This window comes from Neltuma alba, unplaced genomic scaffold, assembly GCF_004799145.2.
Source record: "Neltuma alba isolate B1F8T4 unplaced genomic scaffold, ASM479914v2 tig00010414_pilon, whole genome shotgun sequence".
Lineage (NCBI taxonomy): Eukaryota > Viridiplantae > Streptophyta > Magnoliopsida > Fabales > Fabaceae > Neltuma > Neltuma alba.
Window position 1 is genome coordinate 60,048 of NW_021635316.1, and position 21,114 is coordinate 81,161.

The window sequence follows — 21,114 nt, forward strand, 5'->3', positions numbered from 1 at the left end:
AAGGGTGATTTACAATCTCCCAAATGTTAAAAAAGTATAATACTCCCATGCTAATCCTGCTTCTAATTTTCTTGTATTTGAGATACCCATATACTGATTGCACCTCGAGGGCCTAACTAATATAAATTGCATTGCCCTGATATAAAATTCTCACCGTGTCTCTTCCCGTGCCAGCTCTGCCTGTGCCTTTGCTATGAACTGTCCCCTAAATCAATTCATCTGCGAGACACAGGTAACTGTCTCTCTTCTATTTTTGTTTTTTAAATTCGGACAACTGTGACTTTTTTGGTCTGTGGCTTAACTGGCTTCACTAGTGAAATACAGTTAAGACTTAGGCTGGGGATATATTATCATTTAATGGAAATATCATCCGTGCATGATTCGAATTGAGCATAGTTAAATGATATGTATTGTGTTTGTTGTCAGTTTGTTGTCTATTATGAGGAGGTAAATTGATTAGTTAGCAATTTGATTTGTAAATTATTTGTGCTCTTTTTCCTATTTATGCAGAAAAGAAGTTTAATTAATTTTAAAGATGTCGAATGCACAAACTACTCAAGAAGATTGTGGTGAAACTGAAAGTAGAACTATAGAAACACCCTCTGCTAATGAAAAGGAAAAAGACACTGGTTTGACAAATATTGAGGGTAAGGAAGAGATGAACCAAGAGCAAAAAGACAAAAATATGTAGTTTAGGATCACATTGACAAGCTTCCTTTAAGCCAAACAAATGGAGAACTCTGAGCAAAGTGCAGGTATTGTCTAACAACAATTGCTTGTCACTCTTCATATGGGACAAGTGGATTAAGAAAACACATAGAGAAGTGTGCCTTAAATCCAAGCCGAATTAATAAGAGGACACAATCTTTGTTGTCAGGCTCTCAATTACGTTCTTCTAAAACATTGAGTCATCATATATTTAATCAAGAAGAATGTAGAAAAGGTGTTGCATTGTTTGTTATATTGGATGAAATGCCTTTTCGAGTTGTGGAAGGTGATGGGTTTAAAGAAATGATGACCAGGATAGAACCCCGTTTTCAAGTCCCATCAAGAGTGACTATCACTAGGGACTGTTTGGGTTTGTATCTTGAAGAAGCGAGGAAGTTGAAAATATATTTTAAAAGAACAAAATTTCATGTTTGCCCTACTACATATACATGGACTTCTTGTCAAAATTCTAACTTTATGTGCTTAACTGCTCACTGGATTGATGAGGAATGGATATACCAAAAGCGAATCTTGAATTTATGTGTAGTTGAAAATCATAAGGGTGATACAATTGCATCAGAAATAGAGAAATGTTTATTAGCTTGGGATATTGAGAAAGTGTTTACTATCACAATTGATAATGCATCTTCAAATGACAATGCAGTGGCAAAATTGAAAGATGTTTTGAGCTATTGGAATGGTTTGGTATGTAACGGGGACTTCTTGCATTTGAGGTGTTGTGCACATATTTTGAATTTGATTGTTTGTGATGGTGTGAAGGACATGCACAGATCTATTGAAGACATTCGAAATGCCATTAAATATGTGAGGTTTTCTTTAGAAAGGTTGCTCAAATTCAAAGAGCTTGTTGAGAAAATGAAAGTTGACTCTAAGATCCTACTAACCATGGATTGTCCAACTAGATGGAATTTAACTTACATCATTTTGGAGAATGCCATTAAATTCAGTAGCGTCTTTGAAGGAATGGAGAAAGAGGATAATGATTACACAAACTATTTTGTGAAGAAAGCATTAATTGGTCCTCCTGATGTTTCCAATTGGAAATATGCTAAAGAATTTGTTGTCTTTTTAAAAGTGTTCTATGACATCACTTTGCAATTTTCAGGATCACTTTATATTACCTCAATTGTATGCTTCCAACACATAGCTGATGTGTTTGTTATCCTACAAACAAGGGCAAATAATCCTAATTTTTTGGTGTCTGATATGGCTAAGAGGATGAAATGCAAGTATGAAAAGTATTGGGGATGGTTGGAGAATCTCAATCCTTTGTTGGTAATAGCAATGGTTCTTGACCCTAGGTATAAAATGAAGTTTTTGAAGCTTGCTTTTAATGAGATGTTTCCTGATTCTACACAATGTGAAGCCATGACAAATAGAGTTACAAATGCCTTGTATTGTTTGTATAACTTCTATTCAAGTAGGCATGAAACAAACACATCTAAATCTCAAAACCAAAATCAGACACAAGCATCAAGTGATCCTACCGATTTAAGTCAACTTCAGATAGCAATGTTGGAATCTAGGCCTCTACTACAACTATTTGTTGCTCAAAATGAGATTGAGGTTGAAACATATAAATATGCAAAAGTGGACAAGTATTTTCAAGTTGAGTTAGTTGATGTGCTTCGTTCTAACTTTGATATTTTAGCATGGTGGAAAGTAAATGGTTCCAAATACAAAATCCTTTCATTGAATGCACGTGATGTTTTGGCTATGCCTTTATCCACTGTGTCTTTAGAATCTGTATTTAGTACAGGAGGTCGTGTTATTGATGAATTCAGAAGTTCCCTATCATTAAAGATGGTCGAGACACTAATTTGTGCACAAAATTGGTTATCTCCATCTACATCAAAACTAAAGGGATTTGATACCGATAACTTCAATAATATTGACATTGGTAATTTGTATTCTTTATTTTATTTTATTTATTTTTTCAACTTTGTTCAAATACCTTATACCACTAAGGCACTAATAAATTGTTCTTTTTTTGGTGTTTTTTTTTTTTGCAAAAGAGCAATTAACAGCTTCAATTTCAAATCTCTTAGAAAGTTAAATTGCTTTGTAGTTGGCTCATGGTTGGTTGCTTTGATTTAGCTTTAATGTCATGGATTGAAATTTTATATTATTGTGTTTTGCTTGTTTTGGTTTGGACTGATTGTGTTACGACTGTCTTGAAAATGAATTGTTATGGTGGATTGTTCTACTTGGATTGCAGATTTATTATTGTGTTCTTGATTATTAAAAGGTGGTTCAAAATATTAAAGGGTTTGTGATGACAATATTAATGTAGCAAGGTGTGTTTCAGCTAGGGGTGTTCATCAAGCCCGCTAGCCCGGTATGCCCGCCCAAGCCCGCAAGAAAATGGCCCTGCCCAGCCCGAAAAAAAAAAGCCCAAAGAAAAATAGGCATTTTTGGGCTGGGCATATTATGGGCAGGGCAGGGCTGCGGGCATGGTATGCTGCCCTGCCCATTTGGCCCTGCCCGTGATATATATATATATTTATAATTCTTTTTTTTGTCAAAAATACTTATAATGATATATAATAATATATATTATTCTCTCCTTTTTCATTTGCCATAGATACATTTAGTGGTATGCGTAATTATTCCTTCTTAGTATCTTTTTAATTTTTTTTAATTTGGTTTAGTATCTTTTAGTTTGTTTTTATTGTTAGTTGTCTTGCAAAGATGCAAAAGCAAGCTCACTTTAGTGTTATATTAAAAGATATATCAATTTAAAACAAAGCAAAGTTATTAATTTGTTGAATTTATTCTTTATTCAAGTATTTATTTCTTTATAGTTATTATAAGATACCTTTACTTTAACTAAATTTTTTTTTACCAAGGTATCACTATTTGGGCTTAAAAGCCCGCCCTGCCCAGCCCGTTATTGCCCAGCCCGAAAATGGTTAGGGCTTTTGTGGGCAGGGCAGGGCAGCGGGCCGCAAAATGCAGCCCGCTCATTTTTCGGGCTGGGCATCGGGCAGGGGGCATGCCCTGCCCAGCCTGCCCATGAACACCCCTAGTTTCAGCAATGGATTAGTGACTCCCTGTTTTAGGAACAAAAGAAAGAATAGCAGTCCCTGCAGGATTTTATTCATAGTTACAGTTTACTTATTTTCCTCAAAGGCGCATGATTTTGATGCATACTTTAGTATTTTCAATATATTGTGAAGTAATCATTGTCCCCTTGATATGAGTAATGATTTGTTGTTCTAATTCTCAAATCTTCGCATTCACTTGACTGCTCAAATATGGCATGTATTATTGCTACGGTGATGGTGTTTTTTATTTTTAGATCAGTTTTTTATCATTATTATTATGTATAACGAACCAAAGGACTTTTTGTTAATTTAAAAGTATTGCAAAGGCCCAAATAATAAAGAGAAAATGTGGTGCCCAAAAAAGAAAAAATGAGGCCATCTTGGCCCAATAGAAAGGGTCCAATTTGAAGGGGTGGGGAAAAAAAGGGATGAGATGTCCCTGTCCCGTCCTGGTCTCGACAGGACATGGGACAAAATCTCTGTCCTATCCCTGTTCACAAGGACGGGCCTGTCCTGGTCCCATCCCATCCCATGAACACTCTTACTCCCTCCTCGTATCTCCCACCCCTCACCTCTTGTTCTTAACTGTAATATCCTCTCTTTTTCTTCTTCTTCTTCTTTCATGGCGTTGCTTCTAATATCCAGCTCGATCATAAACTTGTTCCTCTGCTACCAGTTATATATAGCTCCTACGCTTTAGGCTGTCGTGTGCCTGTACCCTTGGCTCGTGGTCGACAACCTCTACAACATCAGGCCTCTTAGGATCCGCTGCTTCACCGAGTGGGCTTAATCCCGAAAATATGGCTCTTCTTCGATGGTTCTATGTTTGTTTCCTCTTTTATTATACTACCTCCAGTGCTAATTATAAGAGCTAGTTGACTAATTTGAGGAGATTATGGAAAAAAGTTAAGTTAGTTATTTGTCATAAATAGGTGTTATCTTTCCTAAAATATCTTTACTAATCAAATGTATTGGTTAGAATTACTATTGTTAGAAGGGCTATCTTGAAAAAAAATGTATAGATATTAGAAACAAAGTGAATTGGGGTCTTATATTTAGGACCAAAATAAAAGTCAAATGAGGTCCTATATTAAGGACCGAAGGTAGTATAATATATTTAAAAGATATCAGTTTATTATTTTTTCACACCAACTTCCACCTTATCGGCACACCTTAGCTAGTTTTTTGGGGTTGCACTGATTCAAGTCCTTTTCAAAGTTCAAGGACTAACAATACAAACAGACAAAATTTAAAAGAACCAACAACTACTCTTTGAAACTTCAGAAACTAATGCCAAAATGAAAATAAAGTATGAGGACCAAAAATAGTATTAACTCTATGGACTGCTTTTATTTCTCAAATGATATGTCTTGTGCATATTATTTGGAAGAAAAGGGATCATACTGTTTTACATCATGCAAAAAGAGACTGCCCTTCGACAATAATTAGGGAAGTAATGCAAATTGCGAACTTTTAAGATCTTGAATCCTCAATTTCTTCTCCCATACTAAAAGTTGATAGGCCAAAATCCATTGTTGATTTCAGCCTATCTTTGCACAATGATGAATGGAATTATTTGTTATAATAGTTCTCCCATGCAGGAATTTTTGTGGGAAAATAAAATAATTTTAGGGACAACTTTTCTTTCCAAGTATTTTCGTGCTATTCTTTTCTGAATTCGCAACATAGGACTCTGACAACCTGATCCTAAAAGGTCCTTTAACTTTAGGACATTCCAATTTAGTTTTTTATTATTATTTCTTAGGAATTCATTTTACTTCATTGGCTATTTGTATTTGTAAACTTATATTATTTAAATATCATTTTTTTCTTTTATTAAACAAATTATTAAACGTTTTTGAAGTAACTTATGAAATTAACTAACCTTATTTAATACAGCTAGAAATTTTAATTTTTCAATAAGTATAACACGGTTGCCAACTCTTCTTAGCATAGTTTGCCAATAATATTCTAGCAAATTTAGTCAAGAAATTTTTTGAATATTGCCAACTTTCAAAGTACCATGGTTGCCAATTTAGTCAGTAATTAACCTCGTTTAATGCAACTTGAAATTTTAATTTTTCAAGAAGGATAACGTGGTTGCCAACAGTATTCACAGAATCATACTTTTTTTTTGGTCAAAAATTCACAGAATCATACTTAAATTACTAGTTATTTGTAACATGATTGCCAACTTTTATATTCACAACTCTATTAATGTTATTAACTACTTATGATAGGTTCTTGAAATTGAAAAAATTAGTATGAGCCCAACTCTATGATATTAACAGAGTTGCAAATATTGATTGAGTATTGTTAATCATGTTACAAATGTTGAAAAAAAATTTAATTGAAAAACTTAGAAAGCACATGGTAAATAGCATTAATAGAATTTTGAATATCATTATAACAGTTGTTAATTAGGTTACAAATGTTTAAAAAAGTTCTAGTTTAAAAACCTAAAAAACACATGGTAAAACGTTACAAATGTTGAAAGAAATAAAATTTCAATTTAGTCTTTGTGACTAATTTGCAATTTTGCAAATTTAGGTGACTTTTAGGATTTTAGAAATTCAACTATCATTTTTTAAAAAAATATTTTCTTTTATATTCCTCGATATTGTTACATTAATTATCAAGTCAACAAAGAATCCCGGCAATAGGGTAAGCCACTCAATTTTTTTTTTCCCCTCCCAAAAGGGTGCTTCTTAATTGTTTTCCCCAATATTTAAATCCTGTTAATATTGTCCCCACACAAATATATATAAATAAAATACACAATACTTTATTTCAATCAAATTGCTCTCTGACTGTACAAATGCCACTAAAGGGACAAAAGTGCACATTGTACCGGTGTGAACGTATGTACTTATGGACCCGCATTCAGTGAACAAAGAATCATAATTCCACTTCCACGGATATATATTAGTGCTCTGTCCTCAACCATCGCCTGACCTTTGGCCCAAAAAAAAAAAAAGACACTATCGCCTGACCGCCATCAACATTAAAGTAAGAAATTTATGTTATTTTTACGCTTAGTATAGTAGAAGCGAGTTAAGATTTAAATTTAGTTTTAAATATAAAATCTTAGTTTACTTTGTCTCATTTTTTTTAAAAAAAATTCCTATTGATTGTAAGGAATTCCCACTAAGAAATAATTTCAATCATCCAATATTTTATTGCATATGATTGAAGAGGATGATTTAAGAAGACTAACATATATTTATGATAAATAACTAACTTAACTAATTTTTTTAATGTCATCAAATTAGTTATCTAGCTCTTATATTAAGGACTGAAATTAATATTTGCTAATATATATGCCTCTGGTCCTATTTATAGAGCAGAAAGAGAAGACATTTTTTACTCCTATTTATAGGGTACTGAAAGAAATTTTCCATACAAATATACAATTTTACCTTTCATTTATCATTGTATTGACTTTATCTACATGGGATATGATATATATTAAATAAAGATAAAGTTGAAAAGTTGTTAAATTTTAAAGAAGACTTAATAAATTTTTTTTTATTTGTATAGAAGTGACTTATAAATAAGACTAGAGAAATATATATATGTGTGTGTATTAATTTTATATAATTAAACACATGCACAAAAACATATCAAGACCAGGCCATGCTTGAGTCTATGGTCTCATTTAAACTAGACAAGTGGCGTTAACACTGGGACATATATATATATATATATATATATATATACATATTTATATACTTGAGTTCCAAAATAATTAAGTTTCTTTAATTATATTTATATTGCGCAAGGGTATGAGGTATGTTCAATGTTCATCACATCTAAATGTTATGTATGTATGACTTCCGTATTTAGATCTTAATTTACAGTAGTGTTTCTTTGTTTTTTTTTATATATATATAATTTTAAGTGGTCACCTTCTTTTAGTTGATGAAGTTAAGGAACCTCACACAAAGTTTGTACAAAAGTGATTATGGAGAATTTTAATTTGAAAATGTGAGCAAAAGCTAATGTGAACGAAATGAAAACGAATAATAAACAACTAAAGCAAAAGAGAACAAAATTATGAAAGAGAGAAAAAGAAAAACGCGTAGAGGAATAATGCTGAAAGCATCAATGATATGGATGGCAGAATCACCAAGGGATCGTAAACTGGACTCTTTATTAAATTAATCGAAATATTGGTTTAGAGATTATTGGTCGAATACGGGTTAAATCGTTTGTATGTGTGTATTTAACTATTAACTATTTATATAAAATATTGGGAAAATAAAAATTAAAAACAATATAATGGAGGAAATATAAAAGTCATAGATAATAAACAGACAGTGCATTATTGGAATATTACTTAAAAATTTTAAAACAAAAAAGTGAGAATGCGATTTAAAAGATTGCTACAAATTTTTATCATAATTTTTCAGGAGTTCTCTTCTATGGTTTTTTTTTTTATCTCTTATTTTCCTTCTGCCTCTCTTATCTTCTTCTTCTCTCTCCAAGCTCTCGCATTTCTTTGGACAACTTGTCCAACTCATTGAATCGTCCAGAGTTACATTGAGTCAATTCCAAGTTCACATTGGTCACTTGCTTTTCACAATTCAATTGATTTATCGGATAGATTAATTAAGTGATTAGATTATTAGTCCGACTACCTAACTCGATCTAAGTATCTATTTATTAGAGTAAATCATTTTATCGTAAACATAACATACATACAAACCCCGATATGAACACATGATTTTTTTTTTTTTGAAAAAAATCATAGCCATCTATTTTTTGAGTCAACTTATCTGCACTTATCTCTAATCAAGCACCATTAAAAAAAAATAAAGAATAAAATCAAAAGAAAAGAGAGCTCTTCTTTTAGTGGACGTACATCACATGGCCTTATATAAGGTAGGGGAAAGGGTTCAAATGGTGGAAGCAAGGGAAAGAGAAAAAGTAAGCAGTTTAATTAATGGAAGGCATCATGTGGTGGTGTTGTGTTATGATGTTTATTACGCTGATGATGATGAGCTTGAGAGCAGAAGGGCAACTCAAAGCTGGCTTTTATTCATCTTCATGTCCATCTGCAGAAGCCATAGTAAGATCAACCGTAGAATCTCACTTCAATAAAGATCCCACCGTTGCTCCTTCCCTTCTCAGGCTTCACTTCCATGACTGCTTCGTCCAGGTTTCACCATATCATTTCTATCTCTTCAGTTTAGGGAGGTTGACTTGTTGATTAAGAGATGATTATTATTGTTAATCATTAATTAATGTGTTTGATAATTATTATGATTAACAGGGATGTGATGGATCCATATTGATATCAGGATCATCGGCAGAGAAGAATGCTTTAGCAAACACTGGTTTAAGAGGCTTTGAAGTCATTGACGATGCCAAATCTCAGCTTGAAGCTTCTTGCTCTGCTGTTGTATCCTGTGCGGACGTTTTAGCTTTGGCTGCTCGTGACGCTGTCATTTTGGTACGCTTATCACCCCTCTGAAAAAATCTTTGGCTAAATTACACTAAATTTCCCCAAACTTTTGATATATATAAATAATCTCTTTAACCTTTGAAATTTTGTAATAAACCTTCCTGAACTTTTACATTTACACACACAAGTCCCATGCTTTTAGTTTTAGTTATTATCTTTTTGCAAATGGCTCACATGTACCATGAAATTTATCTACATACAACTCAAATTTTGACAGGTTATATATATAAAAAAGGTTAAGATGCATTTTAAAATATTTTTTATATGCATCCAATATTTTGAAATATTTTTTCAGATGTGTTCATGAAATATTTTTTGATGCATTTAGTATTTTAAAGTAATTTTTTAGGTGTATTCAGTATCCTAAAATAATTTTTAGTACATCAAATGTCAAAAGGTGGGTTTCTTACTTAGTGCTTTGCGCTAAGGGAACTCTTACTATTTATTAGCTTGGCTAGTGTTCCGAGAGAATCTAGTCATTTAGTCAGTTCATTGCAATCTCTGTAAAGCAAGGGGCAAAGCTTTTATACCTAGACAAAAATTACTTCAAAGTACTAGACATAATTTAAAAATATTTTAAGATGTTAAATATATTACAAAATATTTAAAAGTGTTGGATACACCTTACTCACGTATAAAAATTAAAGTTTCAAGGGTGTAAAAATCATGGTTTCGGTTAAGGAGATTATTTTGTATATAACTCTCAAGTTTTTCTCAACAAATATTTCTCTCCTCAAAATTTTATGGGCCTAAAATAGCTCTTTGAAATATGGAAGACTGGTGGGCCCAGCTGGTCAGTACCAACGGGAAGAAGAGACGGCACCGTTTCATTGTCATCTCAAGCCTCCAACTTGCCTTCCCCCCTCGACCCAGTTTCAGTACAGAGGCAAAAGTTCTCTGCAAAAGGCCTCGACGATCATGACCTCGTTACCCTCCTTGGTATTCTCTTCCTCCAAACAGTCCCTTAACACCTAATTAATCATCTTCATGAACCAATCTGTTTAATTCTTTTGCTTGTATACATACAGGGGCTCACACTATAGGCCAAACAGACTGCAGATTCTTCAGCTACCGTTTATACAACTTCACCACTGCCGGAAACTCCGATCCGACGATAAACCAAGCTTTCTTGGGGCAGCTTCAAGCTCTGTGTCCCAAGAACGGAGACGGGTTGAGGAAGGTGCCGTTGGACAGAGACAGTGCGGCGAAGTTCGACGTGAGCTTCTTCAAGAACGTGCGTGACGGTAATGGGGTTTTGGAGTCTGATCAGAGGCTGTGGGGGGACTCTGCAACACGAGGTGTGGTGCAGAAATATGCAGGGACTGTGAGAGGCTTGTTTGGGCTGAGGTTTGAGTTTGAGTTCCCCAAAGCCATGATCAAGATGAGCAGCATTGAGGTGAAGACTGGAAGTCAAGGAGAGATTAGAAAAGTGTGCTCTAAGTTTAATTGAAGATGGATATGCGTAAATGGAAAGTTGGAAACTCATGATTGCGCTGTTGTCGGTATAAAGTACTATGATTTTCTATTATATGTTTGGTTTGGGGGAAAATATTTGCTGAGGGGAAAAGATTTTCGTGTTTTCATGTAAAAGAATAAGAAAAGCTTTGAGCTTTCGTGATTCAAGAAACGCACGAATAAGGCAACTTTTTTGGAAAAGTTCTGAGCTTTCGTGATTCCAGGAACGTGTACGGCAATTTTTCTATCCAGCTGGCGAAGACAAAACGAGTATTTTATTACTTTGTAAAAGAGCCACTAAAAACCGTATTCGTCGACTCTGAGATACGAACTCTCGCGGGCAAACCCCACGTAAGCAGGCACACGCCTTAACCACTCGGCCAAAGCGACCGAGTTGCCAACAAAGCTGCCACAACTGATAACATTACTTTAACTTGTTAGGTGCTTTATTGTCAGAAACTTAGAATCACTAGCATTAGCCATAATATTTATTGGGTTTGATTTCAAATTTACCCTAAAAGTTTAATATTGTATTAATATTACCCTCATACTATTCAAAACGTTAACAATTAAGATCAGCATTTGAACAGTGAATGGTAGGTGGTGATATTATTACGATTTGTTCATGACAAATTTGTACCTAAAAAACTTCTTAATATTAAGTACTTTTGAGTGAAAATTTTTAAAACAAATTTGCATCTTATTTCATTTTTAATCTAGGGAAGTTAAATATTTCTTGATGTTTGATTATTTTACTTCTTGTGAACAAAAGTTAGGAAATTAAGAGGTATAAATTTTTGAAAATCCTTTTCAATGTCTTCTTGTCTCTCTAAATTTTCCATATAGAGTTACCACATTGATATTGATATAGTGCTTTCAGTTTACAGAAACAATTAAAGATAAATAATGTATAGATCTCAGGTAAGCAAATTAATTACTACTACCTTAGGACTTTATTTATAGTTTATAAATATGGTCTTATAATTAAGGTTAAGTAGTATTAAGTTATCTGATTCTGACTTATTACTAAGACATAGCTTGTGCCAAAAGAAAAAGTGTAGAATAAGTTGTAAATTTTTAGATATGACTCGTGAATTTTTTATTTTTTATTTTTCAAATTCTTTGGTTTGGGCTTAATTGAAAACTTTTCACAAGTCCTCACCTGGTGTTTATGAGTTAAATTGAGAAATTTGCAATGACGATGTGTGTTTTTATAATCAAATCAGATATTGCTTCAAAAATAAATGTAAGACTCATTTCCACTACAAAATAAATTTTATATTTAAAATTATAGGAGAATATTCATTCCAATGCCGTAGCTGACTTATTTGGTTGGCCATTTACTAACTCCAGCCAGCACGTCATCAAGTGAACAGTTTTCTTAAACAAAAAAATTGGATCATTAAAAAATATTTTTCTAATCCTAAATATAAATTCTTTTATAATGTAAATTATACTATAAAATAGATCTTATATTTATGACTGGAGGAGTAAATAATGCTGTTTTTGATTTGGGATCAACCAAAGCACATGGAGCAAATGGATATACAGCTTTGTTTTACCGATCAGCGTGAAATGATGTAAAAAAAGAGGTACATGTCTATATGATATGGTAAAGAAATTTTTTAGAAAAATTAATCTTTTAATCATTATAGTTTTTACTTATTTATAATTCAATTTTTACACTTTAACTCCATGTAACTCAATTCTTATAGTTTTAACTCGGTTGTAATTCAGTCTGTTAAGTTTGTATCGCTACAACTGGTCCTATACTTTTAATCATTTTATAATCTAGTCCCTCTTTTTATCGGATATATAATTTTATTTTTAAAAAACATAATAACTAAATTATAAAATGGATAAAACTATAGGGACCGAGTTATAACGAGTTAGGGTATGTTTGGATTGACGTTAGGCAAAACTGACTTCTAGTTCAACTAACTTTTATAACTGAAGTTGGAGTGAAAGTCAGTTAGTGTAATGTGATTTATGTTTGGATAAGTACTTATAAAAAGTTAGTTGAAAAAATTAAAAGTTGTTTGGATGATTAATAGAAAAGTTAATTTAGTTGTAAAATGACTGAACAGGGTATGAACTTTATTGAATAGTAGTATTTGAAATTTTATGTTTTTAATATGATAAGAGTTTAAAAAATACATAAACTATTATGATAAAAATATAAATAGTTTATTTGTGAGATTATAAAATAAAAATATTTGTTACAGAGAAAAATTTAAAAAAACATTGTAGATAATTAATTAAATATATATAATAGACAAACATGAGTATAAATTAAAATTTATTTGGTCTCTAATTAAGGTAAATGAAATCATATAACTAATTAGATCATAAGCTTTGCACAATTTTTCCATAAGCCAATTAGAAAAGTTGATCCAAATTGCATTGGATAACACTACAAAAAAACATGCTTTTAGTGACGGAATTAGCGATGAACTAGCGACGGATTAGCGATGGAATTTGTTCCGTCGCTAATTAGTGACGGAAACCGACGGAAATTTCTCGTCGCTAATCCGTCGCTAATTCTTGACAGAAATTTTCGTCGCAAATTAGCAACGGAATTTTTCTGTCGCTAACCCGATTTTTTTAAAAATAAAATAAAATGTCACGTGGCACCTCTACCAATTGCCACGTCATCACTGGGGACCACCTCCACGTGTCTCTGCCACCTCACCTCTACCTGCCACGTGTGTTGCCACCTCACATTTGCCTGCCACGTGTACGGCCGCGTGTCGTCCACCACATAATTTCCGCTTCAAAGTGACTTCTCATTGGCTCGAACCCAGGACCTCCTGTGTGCGCATGCGGCTTTACCAGTTGAGCTGTAATGATCCTGTTGACTTATTATGTAAAATTAAATATATATAATATTATTTTACACAAACAATTATATATATTATTAAAAACTAAAAATATACTATATGATAATTTTAATCATAACTATTTTAATGAAAAAATAATTTTTCAATATTTGTTTTATAATTTTTTATTTTTAATATAATTTTAATTTCTAACCGCACTAATCTTGAATTTTAAATCATAAATAATTTTTTTATAATTATTTTTTAAAATTATTTTTTAATTAACATTGATAAGATATACAATTTAATGATATATGTACTATATTACATTATATTATATTATCTATATGTGTTTTATATATTTGAAGAAAATCATTTATAATTAGTCAAAAAATCTTGTTATTCAAAAAATAACTACTATAATAAAATCTAATAAATTATTCTATATAAAAAATTAAATGATTTGAATAAATTATGATAAACAGTATTCTCCTGCTTGTATATATATCCTATATAATTTATTTTCTTAAAATTTTTTATATGTACCATTTGTTTTTGTATTAAGACCAAAATCAATCTATTATGTGTATTAATTATATCGTGATTAAATTTTATTTTTTAATGATTGAAATTCAAAATTCACTTCAATATTAATTTGCATTTATATAAATTTATTAAATCGTTTTGAATTTCTATCATATATTATATATTTCAATATATTTTACATATGATAAAATTATTTCTTTCTTATATCAGTTTGTATAAAAAAGTTATTAATATTCTTATTGTATTTTTTAATTATTATTAATAATCAAGAGGAATTTATTTTAACAAAATATAAATAAGTTTTCTAAGAAATTATATTTCTATTTTCAGTATATATATAATGATGACATGAATGATGACAATATCTTCATTAACACCAACTCCATAAGTATATCAATTTATTTTATATTAAAAATGTTTTTAAATCATTATATTCTTAATTGTTATAATATATTTTTTGTAAGATTATAATTTAAAATAACAAAATTTAAAATTAGTAACGGATTAACAACAAATTGCGACGGAATAGAATTAGCGACGGAATTAGTGACAAAAACTTCTATGACAAACAATTTAGCGACGGAATTTAGTGATGGACAGAAATTTCGTCACTAATCCGTCACTAATATTAGCGACAGAAAAATTTTGTCGCTAATCTGTCAAAAAAATTAGCGACGGAATTTGTTTCAGTCGCAAATTCCATTGTTAATCAGCTGTTTTTTTGTAGTGTAAGTCAGTTAAAAAAGCTACCTTTTTTCATAACTTAGTTAAAAAAGAAGCCCTATTTAAACAATCTTCTGAGCCACAATAAGTTACAAACCTCAGTTTCACGCTTCCCCGTGTGCTTTTACTATCTGCAATGACAATCCAAACGAGGCCTTAAACTTCAGGGACAAAGTTACAATCGAGTCAAAACTATAAAGACTAAATTGCATCGAGTTAAAGTATAAAAATTGAATTACAAATATGTTAAAACTATAAAGACCAAAAGATTAGTGTTTTCAAAAATTTTTTAAAAGAATTCTGACATCAACAGAATATATTTAATTCACATTGCGTTAGTACCTAGACTTGACAAACCCGGAACAGTGACTCAACTTGGTCTTATTAGTCTTTGTAATGTTTCTTGTAAAATTATTTCAAAGATTATGACTGCTAGGATGAGAAATTTGATGAGTAAATATATCTCATAACAATAGCTAGCTTTTGTAGCAGGATTACGCTGAAGATTAAAAACATTTCCACAACAAAAATTAAATAAGAGAAAAATAAAAAAAATAATTAAATATCCTACAGGTAACTTGGACTAAAGACTAAAAATTTCCCCAAGAAGTGGCTCACACCTTTGTTTTAGATGAATTATGATGATTGAGAAAAGAGAAGGATATTGTCATGTCAATTTCTTTAATTTGGGCTTCTTTTTCACGGCGTTAGTTTATCATGTATTAGGAATTTAGAAAATATACTTATATGACCACATATATAGTTTTTTCTTTATATATTTTCTCATATAATTTATTTTCATACGTGGGTAAGAAGCAAGAGAAAAATCAAATTTAATTTATTATGATAATCATTTAAAAGGCGATCAGCACATATTTTGAAACTTTTTAGAAAATCATAAACATGAAGAAGAAAATTGAATCATAAACCCAAAAAAAAAAAAAAACAGCAGCAAACTGAATCATAAACAAATATGAAAAGTGTGACATCCTAAATTTAATTGGGTTTCACAGTGTTAAGGGTTATTTTAAAGAGGAATAAAGAGAAGTAAATTACTATACCTGATTTATAATATAAGACGTAATTTGGCTAATTAGCAGAGAGTAAAAAATTAAAATAAATTGCCTTAAAGTATTTTATTTATCATTTTTTACAAATTAATTTACTTAAAGTATTTTAGAAAGATCATGTAATACATGTTATAATAATTAAGTTATTTTTAAACTTTCTTGGTTTTATCAAATTAGTCAATTATATCTTATGTTACCTTCGATCTTAATTATAAAACCCTATTTTTAGACACAAATTAAATTTTATAATTAGGATGGGAGGTAGTATCAAGGGCCGAAAGTAATATCAACTATTCAAGTTTATCATAAAAGATTAAAGAAATCAGAGATTTAAAAGTGAATCAAATTGAAGGAAATAATCATGAATAGTTATTTTGTGTGTGTATATATTAAGTAAAAATTGCAATGAAAGATAAAACAAAATTATATACATGTGTATACGTAGTAGTAGTAGTAGTAGTAATAAGACTAAATAGATTAAAATTTAAAATGTTTCAAATATCTTTCTTATATTGAAATTAGTTTTAATAGGAATTTTTTTTGGTAAATTTTTAATAGGAATTTAAATAGCAAATATATACACACAAACCAATGTTAACTGTTGTATCAAAACAATATTGATGGTAATAGTGTGACAAGACAAGGTAAGTTAATAGGCAATATATTTATATATATATATATAACATAAATGGAAATAATAACAGGGGAAAAAAAAAAATGAAAGAAAGCCTACATCAATCCTGTTAAATACGCTCATTTCTTCTATCACTCGCTTACGCTACCACAGCACCAACCCAAGTAGCCGACTCCCTGTATTTTGTAGGTACCTTTCTTTTCTTCTCCTTTTTATCCTTTTATATTCCTCCTCTTATTTCACTGGTACTTTCTTGAGGTATACACTATATGCTGTATCTATATATTTGTATATTACTTTCTCTCTCATCCACGTGTATACATCTCTTTGGCGGTTTAGCCTCTTGTATTTCAATCGTTTTTGACCGCACGAAGGCCAAGAGGTCATCCCTGTTGCCGAGATTCATTTCGTCTTCCAATAGTTGGAGACACCAATCTGGTGCTTCGTGTGGCGTTTGATTTTCTGGTTTCTTGTTGGATGAAACGCCTCATCCTACTCGGCCCGTCGTCGACAAGAAATTGCCATCAATCATCAATCAATAACACTTATTTCTCGTTTAGCCCACTGGGAACACAAATCCATATGCGAAGAGGCACGAGCCGCTCTCCTCGTTGTGTCTGTAGAGTTATTCAGGGCAAAGGAACTATCTTCTTTGCTTGTTTTGACAAAAAAACCATGGCAATCGTAGATTCATGAATTATGCCGTGATGGTATGGGCAAACATTCATTCCCATACTCTGTTCAGTCTCATCCGCCTACCTAATATAATATATGTGTGTGCGTGCGCGTGTGTAATCTTTCTTGTTTTAAATTCACGATTTGGATGACATTCTAATTTAATATTGATTTTCTGTCGCTGTTTCTTCAAGATTACTATATCACACTTTCAATTGCCTGTTACAGTGTCGAGTGAGACTGGTAGATTAATTTCCTTCAAAGGTTTCGTGCACGATTCGTTCATCTTGTGGGTATTTCACTACGTTGTGCTGCCATGACTCCTCCAACCCCAGTTTCTCAATTTAAATCCCTCTTTGGTGAACCCAATATTGCAACACCTCTTCAAAAACCCATCAGTGCCTGTTCAAAACTTGGCTCGCTTTTCTTGCCCAGAAGGTTATCTGTGCAATTTCAGGCTCCTCGTGGCGATTCAAGGATGTCATTGAAGGCTATTACTGTGTCAGCAACCACGGCCGAGAAAGCCAAGAAACCGTATCCTGGTGAATCCAAGGGGTTTGTGGAGGAGATGAGGTTTGTGGCGATGAAATTGCATACCAAGGAGCAGGCTAAAGAGGGAGAGAAGGAGATCAGTCAACCTGAGGAGCGATCAGTGGTCAAGTGGGAACCCACAACTGATGGGTATTTGAGGTTTCTTGTGGATAGCAAATTGGTTTTTGACACACTGGAAAAGATCGTCTCTGATGCTGTTTTTCCTTATTGTGAGTTCAATTTATAAGTTGCTTTTAAAGGGTTCCTTATCTATCTGTCAATCTATCTACCTATATAGTCTGATTATTACTATATTGTTGATCATGGTTTCCTCTTTTTGAGGAACCATTGCTGTCATTTATATTAATCATGTCTGTCCTTTATTGTTTACATGGACCATAAGTTGGTATTCCTTGAATTATCTTATAATTTCTAATGGCTAAATGCTGAAGTTCTTAGTATCTTTCTGTAGATGCTGAGTTCAGAAATACAGGATTGGAAAGGTCTGCAAGCTTGGCAAAAGATCTGGAATGGTTCAGAGAGCAAGGTCATACCATTCCTGAACCTTCTTCTCCGGGTCTTACCTATGCACAGTATCTTAAAGAGTTATCTGTGAAGGATCCCCAGGCCTTTATCTGCCATTTCTACAACATATACTTCGCCCATTTCGCTGGTGGTAGGATGGTTGGGAAGAAGGTAACTGATCATATGCATAATAATCGCTACTCAAAATTCTTGGTTTAACAGAAACTAACTGGTTTAGAAAAGTCTCACTTTTGGACTAGCATGTCAATTGTATGACTCACTTGTTGCTTTGCTTCATCTCCCATGTCGTAATGGCGTCATGATCGTTACTATGATTGTTACATGTTAGATATTGTTCTATAGATGAGAGAAGAAGGTATATTCGAAAATGAAGCAAGAACGTACCTGCTTTCTCTGTTGCATGGGTTGATGCACAAAATTCTACATCTGAGGCCCATAAGGGTATTGTCTATTTGCCAATACAGTCCTCCCTAGAGTTTTGTTGTAAATTTACTCTTTATGATTTGTTTTTACCTTACTCTGTATGCATCTAGTCCAACCTAATGTGAAGGTCTTGAACAATGAAATCTTCAACTTTTCTCGAGTTACTGAGAAAGTTGCATGTGAATGATTTACCACCACTTCTGGGAGGATATATGTTGGTTTCCAGCAATAAATGGAAATCACACTATTGTTGATCCTTCTCATAATCTTAAGACGCAGGCTCTATGGTGTTTTAAAACTTCATTTTCAGTGATTTTCTGGAGCTGAGGGAAAGATTAGTAGTAAATGTTACTTTAGTACTATGCTTAAGGGTTAAGACATTATTTCACTTAAGTTTTCAAGTTTAATCTACAGGTGGCAGAAAAGATACTTGACAAGAAGGAGTTGGAGTTCTATAAATGGGATGGTCAGCTTTCGCAAATGTTACAGAATGTGAGGGACAAGCTGGATAAAGTTGCTGAAGTAAGCTTCTTATACCATAAATCTTTAGCTGTTTTTTCCTTCAGATTTTATGGCTATTGCAATAAGTTGGTTCTATTGCCAGTAGCTGTATATGTCGTGCGGACAAAACTAACAGACGGTCAACAATAAAGAAATTATGACAGATAAAATGGAGCCTATCTTATAAAATTGTGTGCGGAAAAAGTTGATTTGTTTAGGTTTTTGTTATAAATTCTGTTTATTGGTAGCTGCCTTGACGATCGACCATCTAAAGACCATCCAAAGAGCCAATCAGTAGGGTCGAATGTTTGAATACTAGTCGAGTCAATCAGAATTGATTTATTTTCTTAATATTGTTAAAACATTTCGAAATTCAACAGGCTCATATTTTCATCACTACTTGATATCAGTAATTCTTTTTTTCTCATATTATAACACAGTCCTTGAAAATTTTGTTACGCACACACTCCATTGATTCATTGATGCTAAGATTAATACTCAGCCGGAATCAATTATCAACCTAAAACCATTGTTATTTAATAAGTTGCCAGGGGCAATAGTGGCTTATAAGATAACCATAGTTATGTTCATAATCCATTTTGACATGTATAGATATGTCTGGTAACTTGTGAGATAATCATGGATTTCGGTTCAGTTGATTTTGACATAGGGTCTCAATGGATTTTATTAGGAATGGACTCGAGAAGAAAAGAATCATTGTTTGGAAGAAACTGAGAAATCATTCAAGCTTTCAGGCGAAGTTCTGCGTCTGATAATAGTGTCATGATAACAGTTGTACTGCTTGCTATTTGGGTAATTATTGTGTAAATAATGGCAAAGCTTAGAACATTGTGTGACCTGCATATTATGTTATTTTCAATTCATAAGGTTGCCTATATTTGTAATTATGCATGTTGACAGCTCCGTTTAACGAGTAAGCATTGTTTTCAACTTCTGAATTGCAAAAGTTATCGCACTTCAATGGTAGATAACCCATTAAATATGTCTCATGGAAATTTTTTCAAATTTACTCATGAATGAGGTTGCGAAATAAAGTGAAAAACACTTGGGTTTAAGTATTAATTGCAGAAATGAAATTAACAAATAATCACTATTTATTGTTTAAATGATTTATATTTTGAACTAAACAATTCTTAGGAAATAGGAGGAAAAATCTTAATGGGCTTGATTAAAAAAAAAAAATAGAAAAATGGGATTAGAAGTTTTGAATTAATTTTACTTACTCTTTTATCTTACATTTTTTTATAATCCAATTTCTCAAATTTTTTAAATCAAATTCATGAAATTTTTTTCTTCCTTTTATTTATTTCCTCATACCAAACAATATAGTAGAAGCAGTGGGGATACACATGTACCCACACTCAATTCATGAAAGATATTGGGTGTGTGCAAACATTGTTTAATGAGTAAACCAAAAAACCCACTTAGAGAGGAAAAATGAACGTCCAGGTGGCCTGGGAATGTGCGCGAGTAGGATTAGTTAGATGATGGCCCAACAGACATATTGGGCGGACCACTTCGCCTCGAGGCCTGGTTCTAACTTGATTGGCCCAGCGTTAGATGGCTTGATCTCTTGTTATCGAAATAAACCTAATTAACAAAAAAGTCTTGTAGCGAAAAAAAAAGTCATATGTGCAAAGTAGTACAAAAGTAAATAATAATACTAGTAGTAATAGTAATAATAAAGGTTAGTATCATCTTCCGTCTTTAAAATTTGACTTTATTTTTATTTTCATCTTTGAAATTTGAAACTAGTGACTTTGATTTTAGAAATTTGACCTTATTTTGGACCAAAGACTTTTAATCCTTGCCTTATTGTGTTTAGTCCTAAAACAAGGTTTCACCAACCAAAACTAATAGTTTCAAATTTCAAGGATGAAAATAAAATGAAATCAGATTTTAAAAATTGAAGATCATAAGTCAATAA

General features: G+C 32.1%; 2 protein-coding genes across 3 annotated transcripts; both read left to right on the plus strand.

Moving 5' to 3' along the window:
* Nucleotides 1-8,694: 8,694 nt before the first annotated feature.
* LOC114756485 (peroxidase 25-like) lies at nt 8,695-10,918 on the plus strand. The gene is made up of 4 exons (XM_028945436.1): nt 8,695-8,937; nt 9,052-9,231; nt 10,020-10,182; nt 10,272-10,918. The coding sequence occupies exons 1-4, from the start codon at nt 8,722-8,724 to the stop codon at nt 10,691-10,693; spliced, it is 981 nt and encodes a 326-aa protein (XP_028801269.1). The 5' UTR covers nt 8,695-8,721; the 3' UTR covers nt 10,694-10,918.
* Nucleotides 10,919-16,880: 5,962 nt separating this feature from the next.
* On the plus strand, nt 16,881-20,127 carry LOC114756486 (heme oxygenase 1, chloroplastic). Of its 2 annotated transcripts, XM_028945437.1 has the most exons (5): nt 16,882-17,200; nt 17,394-17,926; nt 18,169-18,392; nt 19,080-19,187; nt 19,858-20,127. In XM_028945437.1, the coding sequence occupies exons 2-5, from the start codon at nt 17,482-17,484 to the stop codon at nt 19,951-19,953; spliced, it is 873 nt and encodes a 290-aa protein (XP_028801270.1). In that variant the 5' UTR covers nt 16,882-17,200; nt 17,394-17,481; the 3' UTR covers nt 19,954-20,127. The 2 variants fall into 2 exon arrangements, with proteins under 2 accessions (XP_028801272.1, XP_028801270.1); XM_028945439.1 differs by lacking the exons at nt 19,080-19,187; nt 19,858-20,127 and adding an exon at nt 18,585-19,061 and having other exon boundaries at nt 16,881-17,200.
* The last annotated feature ends 987 nt before the right edge of the window (nt 20,128-21,114 follow it).

What these genes read in the sequence shown, in the direction of transcription:
- LOC114756485 (XM_028945436.1), top strand. Translation starts at nt 8,722, where the DNA reads ATGGAAGGCATCATGTGGTGGTGTTGTGTTATGATGTTTATTACGCTG. An exon ending in TCCATGACTGCTTCGTCCAG is followed by an intron (nt 8,938 to 9,051) that starts GTTTCACCATAT and finishes TATGATTAACAG; the next exon opens with GGATGTGATGGATCCATATT. An exon ending in TGACCTCGTTACCCTCCTTG is followed by an intron (nt 10,183 to 10,271) that starts GTATTCTCTTCC and finishes GTATACATACAG; the next exon opens with GGGCTCACACTATAGGCCAA.
- LOC114756486 (XM_028945437.1), top strand. Translation starts at nt 17,482, where the DNA reads ATGACTCCTCCAACCCCAGTTTCTCAATTTAAATCCCTCTTTGGTGAA. An exon ending in TGATGCTGTTTTTCCTTATT is followed by an intron (nt 17,927 to 18,168) that starts GTGAGTTCAATT and finishes ATCTTTCTGTAG; the next exon opens with ATGCTGAGTTCAGAAATACA. An exon ending in AGCTGGATAAAGTTGCTGAA is followed by an intron (nt 19,188 to 19,857) that starts GTAAGCTTCTTA and finishes GGATTTTATTAG; the next exon opens with GAATGGACTCGAGAAGAAAA.